General features: G+C 45.6%; 1 protein-coding gene across 2 annotated transcripts; it reads right to left on the reverse strand.

Annotated features, from left to right (window-relative positions):
- Nucleotides 1–163: 163 nt before the first annotated feature.
- On the reverse strand, nt 164–1,722 carry LOC147241325 (uncharacterized). 2 transcript variants are annotated; one of them, XM_086191549.1, is made up of 4 exons: nt 1,569–1,722; nt 1,381–1,486; nt 744–818; nt 164–639 (listed from the first exon to the last, which is right to left on the reverse strand). In XM_086191549.1, the coding sequence occupies exons 1-4, from the start codon at nt 1,642–1,644 to the stop codon at nt 501–503; spliced, it is 396 nt and encodes a 131-aa protein (XP_086047675.1). In that variant the 5' UTR covers nt 1,645–1,722; the 3' UTR covers nt 164–500. The 2 variants fall into 2 exon arrangements, with proteins under 2 accessions (XP_086047675.1, XP_086047674.1); XM_086191548.1 differs by having other exon boundaries at nt 1,381–1,489.
- Between the last annotated feature and the right edge of the window lie 9,111 nt (nt 1,723–10,833).

Raw genomic sequence — 10,833 nt, forward strand, 5'->3', positions numbered from 1 at the left:
AGTACTTTGTCTTTCAAGTACTGACTAATAGGAGTCTTGGTCTCACTCTTGATTCCATCTTTGTGACTCCAGAGCGAGGAAGCAGCCGGTCACGTACGTTTAGCTCGGAGCGCGAGGAGAAGTTGAAAAGTTGCAGACAAAAACTCGACGGGAGCTCTTCTGATGAAAATCATTTTTATTTCTGACCAAAACGTTTCAACAAATAATTTAAAATAAATAAATATCACAGATTAAACAGCCGAACTTATAATAAAATATCACACTCAAGGAACTGATCCAGTTGCCTCGTAAACATTTTTTTATGCTAATAAATACATGAATACTTCTATCAGTAGGAGTCAATTCATGAAAACAAATAAATAATTTCAGTTATCATTAAAAGAAACTAAACATTGGTAAAGTCATAAGTGCAAGTTTGTATCAAGGCCAAAGATTCGTGGTCATTTTCATTTTTCGTGAGGCCAAAAGATGGCGGCCGAGCTCGTCGGTCCTCAGAGAGTTTAAGGCTTCTGGGAGGGGGAGGCGGTGGAGGAGGGGGAGGCGGTGGAGGAGGGGGAGGCGGTGGATGTGATGACGGAGAGGAGGGACACCGTGTTGGTGGCGACTCTGAGAGCAGTAGATCTCTGAGTTGAGGCTTTGCTGAGAGACAAAGAGAAAGAAGTTTAGTTTGGGAGTTGGTGAACTAACAAGTGAGTGAATGGATGAAGGGATGATGAAGGAATGAATGAAGGGATGAAACTCACTGGAGCTCCATAACCTTGGCTTTAACCCAGGGAGCATCGCCTTTGACGCAGTACAGACCTTTTGCTGTCTGGAAGCTGCAAGAATGACGAACGCAGTATTAGTACTCAAAAAAGGGAAACACCAACAAATCCAAACGTACAAATGTTGCAAAAATAAAGATAAGAATCAGATAAGCTGTTTTCCAACTATCAGTTTCATCACATTTTTAGAGAGCTGTACAAAAGTTACGTTGACTCAAATTCTGGGACGACCTGCTGATCTCCTGATTTGATACTAGAATGGTACTTCTACTGTGTAAAATGCGCAGCGCAGCAGAAACCTGTCACTGAGAACTGAGCCTGCTGTCGGAGAGAGTCAAGATTCTGATGGAAAAACTGTCTACTCGTCTGAAACGACTCGGGATGGAGTCACGGTTCTGAGCTTGCCGCTCTCAGCTTCTGCCCAGCTCGCCAGCGCAGGTTACAGCAAACCACTCGATTTCACTTTGTTTCAAACTGTCGATGACTCGACACCAGGAAATTCAGCTCAGCGCTCTGTTTGCTTTGAGCTGCTAGGATTTACTGGCTGGGTTTCTGTCTTCAGGAGAAAAGATGCCAAACTTCAGGTTCTTTGAACAAAGATCCCGTCCTCACTTACATCACGGCGGGGAGGCAGGCCCCGGAGGGCCTCTGCACCAGGAAGTCCAGGATGGGCTCGGGGATCCTCTCTGTGCTGACCTTCTTGCAGCATTCCCAGAGCTTCTCTGCTGGACGTTAAAGGAGGGAGATCAGCTTCAATGTCACGTCTAACAGCTCGTAGGAGAAAAACGCATCTGACAAACTCACCGATGGGCCCAGACTCAGCCAGCGCCACCAGCAGGAAGGCGACCAGCGCACTCTTCAGCAGGCTTCCACTGTTCATTTTGTTTTTGAAAGGAAGATGAATGAGACTGAAATAAATAGTGAATTAGGAAAACTCTTCTTCTCTCTTCCTTCTCAGAGAAACCAGTAAACTGACAACCCTCCGGAGCCGCGCGGTACTTAAATCCTGAGAAGCAGAAGTGGCGTGTCCGGTTAGTCATCTTCCTTCTTGGTTTTTGCTCTCCGTTCTCTCCACTCACTTCACTTAGTGACCCAATGATGTGAGGGAGTTTCCACGAAGTGACCCACAACTTTCTTCATGCCAACACTTGGAAAATGTAGTCATGGGATGAACTGTTTTCAGGGGTGTTGGACATCCCTCGCAGGGCGGAGGTCATCCTGCTGGCCTCAAAACCTCAACTCGACATGAAAGCCCTGAGTTAATCAGTCAGTTCATCAACACATCGAGTGAAAAGTGAAGAGTGCTTTTTATCAAACGGCCTCATTTCCAGCAGTTGACGTACTAAAGTAGACAAATCTGTCTGGTGTTCTGCAGCACTGATGAACATCAGGTGAGAACATCACCATCCAGAAAACTCTCGGAAGGCGTATCCCTCCGCCACAGAGGCGTCATGGGTGAGCGAGATGAACACAGTAGTTAGAAATAGGTCTTGTGGGTTTTTGATCCAGGGCGGCCCGGTGGAGCAGTGGTCGTCACTGTGGCCCCCATCAAGAAGGTTGTGGGTGGAGCCCCGGCTGCAGCACGGGGTCTTTCTGGGTGAGTCTGCATGTTCTCCCTGTTCCTGCTGGGTTCTCTCTGGTACTCCAGCTTCCTCCACAGTCCAAAGACATTAGGAGCTTAGAGGGGCACAAAAAGTGTATTCTGCCTTTCAAGTACTCATCAACAAGTGTGGAGATGTTTTTTTCCTCCTTCATTATATCTTAGTGACTCTAGGGTGCAGGAAGAGCCAGCCACATATACTTAGCTTGAAGCTAATGGAGACTGATGGCTAACAGCAGCTGAACCAGGGGTGTCAAACCGGTCCAGTGAGCGCCGTGTGGCTGCAGGTTCTCATTCCAACAAGCCAAACCAACACCTGATTCTACTTGAATCAACGAGGCTGCGTCCTCACAGCTCGTTTGTTGGATCAGGTGCTGCTTTTGCTCGGTTGGAATGAAAACCTGCAGCCACACGGCGCTCACTGGACCGGTTTGACACCCCTGTCCAGAAATGTCCCCTTACAAACTCTCCGGGTCGTCGTCAGGTATGACCCATGATGGGATCTCGTCCCTTTGTGCTCCGTCATGCACAGCGCGAGTTAGCTGCTCGGTTTTTGGGGGTTTGGTTTGGTTTGGGTTTTTTTACAAACAAGTACTTGTGTATGTTCGATGTACTGGATTGGAACCTCTGCTTGTGTGTCTGGCGCTGGCGTTTTGCTGGGGTTTGACTCCCTGATGGTTCCAGATTTTATTGGCCTGTTTTCTTTCCTCCAACAGGTGAAATTCATGGCTTTGGTGCGGTTTGTGTGTCAGGTTGTTGGCAGGATGTTCAGTGTGCTGATGCGTCATGAGCCCCTCACGTCCAGGAAACCTCTATCACAAAGTACTCGTCAGTAAAAATAAGTTAATCAATTGGAATACCACCGTCTGCTTCCTCTTTTTTCGAGTTGACTTCTCATTTTTGTGATGTCTCATTTGTGAAGGATGTGGTTATTGTTCTCAGCAACAGCAAGACTCGCCAGAGTGACAAACGGACATGTCAGGACGTTGCACCGCGTTGATTCAGAAGTATATCTGAGTATCACATGTGTCACAGTTTGTAGGGTTGTTCAGGATATCTGATCGTGACTGAGTGGTCAGAAACTGCGCAGCCTTCGTAAGCATCAACCTCAGATCTAGAATTCTAACAGTACAATAATAGTAGGCAAAAAGAATCAGAATTAAAATGAGTCATTAGAACGAAAGCACAACTTATTTTCTCAGATGTTTCCTGGTATCCGTCGCTGGGTGAAAGGCACCATGTGGAACGACTTTCATTTCAAAAGTAAATTAAGGTCCTAAAGAGCCTCTGATGAAGGGCCAGTTCTTTATGTTGAGTTGCAGACAACAGCAACTCCAGGATTTTACACCTGGGGCGGCAAAGTGCCAGCTCTTATGACCCGCAAGGGTTCTAATACCAGGCGACTGGCCCCACACTTCAGAGTAGTTCAGTAAAGCAGAGGTACTGTACAAAGTTGAAGTGACTGTAAACAAGCAGAACCAGCGAGGGGAAATTTGGGTTCACGTCTGATGGCGACAGGGCGAGACCTCGGCGAGTCCGTCTGCTCTCCACACCTTCGGTCACCGGGCTGGAAGAGCAGACATTTGTGCTGAAATGGAGCAACTAAATGTAAAACGTTGTCAGGACGATTCGTCGTCAGGACGATTCGTCGTCAGGTAAAGATACCTGGGAAATCCACTTCAGTACAGTAACACAGTATTTATACTTCCTATCTCAGGTTGGTATGAAGTTAAAAAAAAGAAAAGACTCTCAGCATGACTGCAGGAGCAGCTAACAGAAGCTTCATATCATTCATTCATGAAACTGAATGGATTTAAGAATGGAGACGTGTGAGGAGGAAGTGAATCAAAGCAAAAGCAGAAGCTTCCAGCAGAGGAGTTTCAGTCTGCTGCCTTCTCTAAATAGCAGACGGCTGGAAGAGTAAAAGCTCGTGGAGGACAAGCTGCTCCCTTCAAAACAAAATGGAGGCGTCTGAGGGCTCAGCTGGCAGCTTGAAGGTTGAGACTGATTTGAGTCCCTGTACCAGTAATACCAGTCATACCAGTGGTTCATGGTTGCTGGTTAAGTAAAGCCACTTCACCTGCGGCCCCTTCAGACGGTTTTGTCTTTACCTCACATCTCTGTGCCTCCAGAACGCAGAGAGAGCCAGTGTGCACTTAGCTCAGCGCTAATGGAGCCTGGCAGCTAGCAACAGCAAAAGCGTCTGTTTGCAGCCTGTCTGGGCCATCGCCCGGTCTGATCCAGAGATGAACCCTCGATCCAAGAAGAAGAAACACATTTTTAATTTGACTTTAAAGGAGGCTATGAAGATGAGTCTGTGTTGCTCCGCCACTTTCACACAGTCAGGAAAGAGCAGGGTGATGAAATCCTGAAGTCAAATGCATTTCCCGATACGCTTCCCTTTATTTTGTTGTTGGTGGTGAAGAGTTTAAAATAGTCTGAAGTTCCTTCCTACTTTCCTTTTTGCCAACGTGGCTCACTCTCAGTTGAAAGTCTTGGGGTATTTTTCACGCGTAGAAATTCCCGCGTACAAATAAAGATGTCTGACATGACGTGGTTCAGGAAATTTTGGGGTGTGGAGGCAAAATGCAGGTAAAAGATCGGAAGAAATTTTGAGTGTGTCTCTTCAACAGGTTTGACCAAGATCTGTCTTTGACTTTTCACTGATCGGTTCAAGCAAACCCACATGAATGTTCCAACCAGAGAGGTGCTTCTGACTGCAGGAAGAGCCGGTCACGTGTCCTTAGCTTGACTGACAGCTAACAGCAGCTAAACTGTCCAAAACTGAGTGGGCGGTCCAGTATAACCCACGTCAGGTCAGGTAGGTTGCAGCAGCGCCACCACCTGACCGTGCCGGATAGAGAAGACGTGGGTTGTACCAGATGATCCGCTCAGTTTTGGACAGTTCAGCTGCTGTTAGCCGTCAATCTCCATTAGCTTCAAGCTAACGATACGTGGCTGGTTCTTCCTGCTTTCTGGAGTCACCAAGTAAAGCAGGAGGGGAAAAAAATAATCTGTGAGTGAGTACTTGAGAGGCCCAACAGGCTTTCTGGGTTCTTCTTTACTTGGTAAGCATGTATAAATACCACGACTCCCGAATTGAAAGTCGCACATTGTTAGACATTGACATTATGGGGGTTTTCAGCCGGACACTGATTCTGGTCGGTCAAACCGTGACAAAAGGAAGTTCATCAAAGAGTGCCGCTCGTATAAGGAAGTATACCTAAAGTTTACATTTTAATACACTGATCAGAGACAAGTGCACTGATATGAGCATACTTGCTGCATTAATTATACTTAAGAAATGTACTTGAACTTTTACTATACTTCATAAAATGTACTTCAGGGATGCTGTTGTGCTGGTTGGGTCCTAAACCACAGGAAGTATTTCCAAAGAATGTTTAGACAGATTTTAATAGCAAAAAAAAAAACTATAAAACACAAAAATTAATTACACTTTTTTTTTTTTTTGGAACGACTGCATGCAGTTTATGTGCAACGCATTCAATAAAGTGAACCTTAGTCATTTGTTACAACGATCCAAAGCTGGTAGAAAAGGCACGTTCAGAAGAACATCGGGATTTACTGGAAATGGGAATTTGACTTAATGACAGCGCACCAACAGTGTCGTGGCGGCTCCCTTGTGTCAGCAAGGGTTACGGCTCATCAGTCCGTCTCGATTGCTTCCTGATGTTTGCTCTTATAGTTACTTGAAGTTCCTTCAAAAAGCAGAAATTGAGAAGTAAAGGGTCAAGCAGTTTCTGGACTTCCACTGAAGAGGAAGGATGACGTGGTCATGTGCCAGGCGCGTCATGCCCCTGTGGTAGGGAGGTTTCACAGAGATCAGTAACATCTTCCTAGCAGAGGACTCATCAGGCGACCAGATGCTGCATCAGCTCATCCTCCCTCCACCGCACAGGATGTGTGTTTCCAGGTGTCAGATGGCGAATTTGAATTTGTAGATCAAATAAGTCACCTGACTATGTGAAACGCTATATAATATGCTACAGTACAATATGCTATAACATGCTATAATACGCGCCAATATGCTATAATACACTATAATATACTATAATACGCTATAATATACTATAAAACGTTATAATATACTATAAAACGCTATAATATACTATAATACGCGATAATATACTATAATATGCTAAAATACACTATAATATACTATAATATGCTATAATATACTATAAAACGCTATAATATACTATAATACATGATAATAAACTATAATATGCCATAATATGCTATAATATACTACAATACGCTATAATATACTATAATACGCTATAATACACTACAATATGCTAAAATACGCCATAATATACTACAATACGCTATAATATACTATAGTACACCATAATATGCTATAGTACGCCTTAATATACTATAATATGCTATAATACGCCATAATATACTACAGTACGCTATAATATACTATAGTACGCCATAATATACTACAATACGCCATAATATACTATAGTACGCCATAATATGCTATAGTACGCCATAATATACTACAATACGCTATAATATACTATAATACGCTATAATATACTGTAACATACTATAATACGCTATAATATACTAGAATATACTATAATACGCTAGAATATACTAGAATATACTATAATACGCTAGAATATACTAGAATATACTATAGTACGCTAGAATATACTAGAATATACTATAGTACGCTAGAATATACTAGAATATACTATAGTACGCTAGAATATACTAGAATATACTAGAATATACTCGATGAGGGAGTGTGCTGTCTGGTCACTGACACTCTTCAGGTCCCAACTGGTCTACGTTTCCTCCTCCGTCCTACAGTGGACCGTTGGACCTCCATGCCAGGAACGAACTGAGAGAATATCTGACGCCAACAAGCGGAATTTATGACATCACAAACACGGAAAAGCCAAAGCCGGTCCAGTGTTCAAGCTGAGGGGAAGTTCCATGTTCCATCAGTCTCTCCTCCTTTCTCTCCCTCTTTCTCTCTGTCCCTCTCTTTCCTTCTGTCTCTCTGTCTTCCTCCATTCTCTGTCTTTGTCTCTGTCATCAGGCTCTCCTCCTTTCTCTCCCTCTTTCTCTCTGTCCCTCTCTTTCCTTCTGTCTCTCTGTCTTCCTCCATTCTCTGTCTTTGCCTCTGTCCATCAGTCTCTCCTCCTTTCTCTCCCTCTTTATCTCTGTCCCTCTCTTTCCTTCTGTCTCTCTGTCTTCCTCCATTCTCTGTCTTTGCCTCTGTCATCAGGCTCTCCTCCTTTCTCTCCCTCTTTCTCTCTGTCCCTCTCTTTCCTTCTGTCTCTCTGTCTTCCTCCATTCTCTGTCTTTGCCTCTGTCCATCAGTCTCTCCTCCTTTCTCTCCCTCTTTCTCTCTGTCCCTCTCTTTCCTTCTGTCTCTCTGTCTTCCTCCATTCTCTGTCTTTGCCTCTGTCCATCAGTCTCTCCTCCTTTCTCTCCCTCTTTCTCTCTGTCCCTCTCTTTCCTTCTGTCTCTCTGTCTTCCTCCATTCTCTGTCTTTGCCTCTGTCCATGAGTCTCTCCTCCTTTCTCTCTCTCTTTATCTCTGTCCCTCTCTTTCCTTCTGTCTCTCTGTCTTTGTCTCTGTCCATGAGTCTCTCCTCCTTTCTCTCCCTCTTTATCTCTGTCCCTCTCTCTCCTTCTGTCTCTCTGTCTCCCTCCATTCTCTGTCTTTGTCTCTGTCCTGCTCTCTCTCGGTCCCCACTGATCCTGGATCTGCTCCACCTTCCTGCTGGTAAAGGAAGGTTCTGGTGGCTGCTGTTGCAGGATGTGCTGCTGATGGAGAATTGTTGGGTGGAGGTTCATTGAAGGAGGGAGGTGCTGGACCTGCTCTACTTGGACAGTCAGGACAGAACTTTGGTTGGGGTTTGGGGCCACACTAATAAACCTGACCTGACATTTGTTTATTTATGATTATCATTATGATTGTTATTGTTGTTGTCATTATTATTGTTGTTACTTGTCTTTGCTGCAAAATGCCAGACTGAGACTTTCACTGAAGTGCCAAGGAGGAGACGAGACTCACGACAGCAGAACTGCAGAATCTGTGAGTGAACGTGGCTTCTGGACTTTGTTGTGAAGTAGGAGACATCTTTCTTTTCTTTTCTTTTCTTTTCTTTTCTTTTCTTTTCTTTTCTTTTCTTCTTTTTTTTTAGCATAAAACAATGTTGGATATGCAGTACAACTACACTATATAAAAAGGTATATAACAGTCACCCTGACAGATTTTGACACAATTCCATTTTCAGTGCACCGTCATACTTCTGCAGTAAAAGCAATGCAAAAGTGCCACTGTGAGTTTAGATGAGGAGATTTGTAGCTCGTCATTCAGCAAAGTACAGGAACGGAGCAAATGAAATGCAGCTGACATCCAACCAGAGGTGCAAAGAAGCCTCACTCACTCACTCATTGTCTTCCGCTTATTCCTTTCTATCAAGGGTCACGGGGGGTGGAGCCTATCCCAGCGTCAATGGGCGAGAGGCGGGGTTCACCCTGGACAGGTCACCAGTCCATCACAGGGCCAACATAGAGAGACAAACAAACATTCACACTCACATTCACACCTACGGTCAATTTAGAGTCTGGATTAACCTGGTCCCCAAATTGATGTCTTTGGACTGTGGAGGAAGCTGGAGTACCAGAGAGAACCCACGCAGGAACAGGGAGAACATGGAGACTCACACAGAAAGACCCAGTGCTGCAGCCGGGGCTCCACCCACAACCTTCTTGCTGGGGGGCCACAGTGAGGACCACTGCTCCACCGGGCTGCCATCAAAAGAAGCCTGAAATACCAAAGTGCAGTACTCTGTGCCGTCATGTAGACGTACAGTTAAAGAAATACAAGTTTCCAGATGGTGCGTCCACAGGGACGGCTCAGAGGTGGAGGGGCTCGTGTCCAGAGAGACTGTGCAGGTTGGGTGGTAACAGAGCAGGAAGTGTCAGCAGGTGAACCTATGGCGTCCAATTTATGCCAAAGTATTACACTCCACGAGCGTGTATTACACTCCACGAGCGTGTATTACACTCCACGAGCGTGTATTACACTCCACGAGCGTGTATTACACTCCACGAGCGTGTATTACACTCCACCCGCGTGTATTACACTCCACCCGCGTGTATTACACTCCATGAGCGTGTATTACACTCCACCCGCGTGTATTACACTCCACCCGCGTGTATTACACTCCACCCGCGTGTATTACACTCCACGAGCACTTTGAACCACCCACACGCACACAAATCAGTGACGACGAGCCCTTCTCTTCACCGCAGGCACAAAAGTCAACAAATGCGCGCATGAGTGGCATCTGGCTGTGCTCTCCTGGATCTGTGCTCTCCTGGATCTGTGCTCTCCTGGATCTGTGCTCTCCTGGATCTGTGCTCTCCTGGCTCTGTGCTCTCCTGGATCTGTGCTCTCCTGGATCTGTGCTCTCCTGGATCTGTGCTCTCCTGGCTCTGTGCTCTCCTGGCTCTGTGCTCTCCTGGATCTGTGCTCTCCTGGATCTGTGCTCTCCTGGATCTGTGCTCTCCTGGAAAAGCTGGAAAAACTAAGTGTAGAAAAAGAAAGCACAGCAACAATCATTTGTCCATGATTGGCCACTTTCCCGCTGTCCCCGCCCTGTGACCCCGGTGGCTTCCAGAACTAAACCACGGATGTGCCGAGCTGATGCGGCTGAGTCGTAGTTCGGTGACACAAATGTTTCAAAGAAAAAATCATTACTCTTCCTCACCAAACTCTGACTCAGCCGCGTCAGCTCGGTACCTCCGTGTAAATAATGTAACTCATCCTGAGCTGAAGGTGTTCTACCTTGGCCCAGGCTCCGCCCCTCCTCCAAGTTTGATGAAAATCTACCTCGTGTCTTTGGTGCCTCTGAGTTACAGATGCATCAAACATTTGATACTTCACTAATATGAGTTTTTTCTTGCTGCTGCCGTCGTCTTGGTCACAGCACGTCCAGAGCTGCGTGTTCTAACCACCTCAGGGTCCTCAGTTGTTGCCATAGGGATGTCACAATGTGGCCACTGAAGGGTTACCAAAGCTTTGTCGCCTCCAAGTGGGCAATAGAAGTCCTGCAGGCGCTGATACTGGCGATCTCAAGTGTCACTGTGTCCCAGCTGATTAACCTGTTGCTCATTTTGTTGCAGCAACACTGGATTTACTCGATGTCCCCAAATGGTGAAAGTCTAGTTTAGACCTTTGCGCTCTGTCCATCATTCATGTCGTCCATGGGACACAGATCTCGTTCCAGGTGGGGGACTTAACTCTGGATTTAACTCTAAAGGTTTGTGTTTTTGTCTTTGGAGACCAAATGCTTTTCTTTCTTTCTTTCTTTTTTAAACCTGTAAAAAAACAACAACTCACTGTCTGGTTAAAAAGAAAGGTGAGTCAGCCAGAAATCGCCAGTCATGCAGCGAACACTCAGCGTGTCAA

The sequence above is a fragment of the Aulostomus chinensis genome, chromosome 21, assembly GCF_037954235.1.
Source record: "Aulostomus chinensis isolate RoL2024-O1b breed Wild chromosome 21, RoL_Achi_v1.0, whole genome shotgun sequence".
NCBI lineage: Eukaryota > Metazoa > Chordata > Actinopteri > Syngnathiformes > Aulostomidae > Aulostomus > Aulostomus chinensis.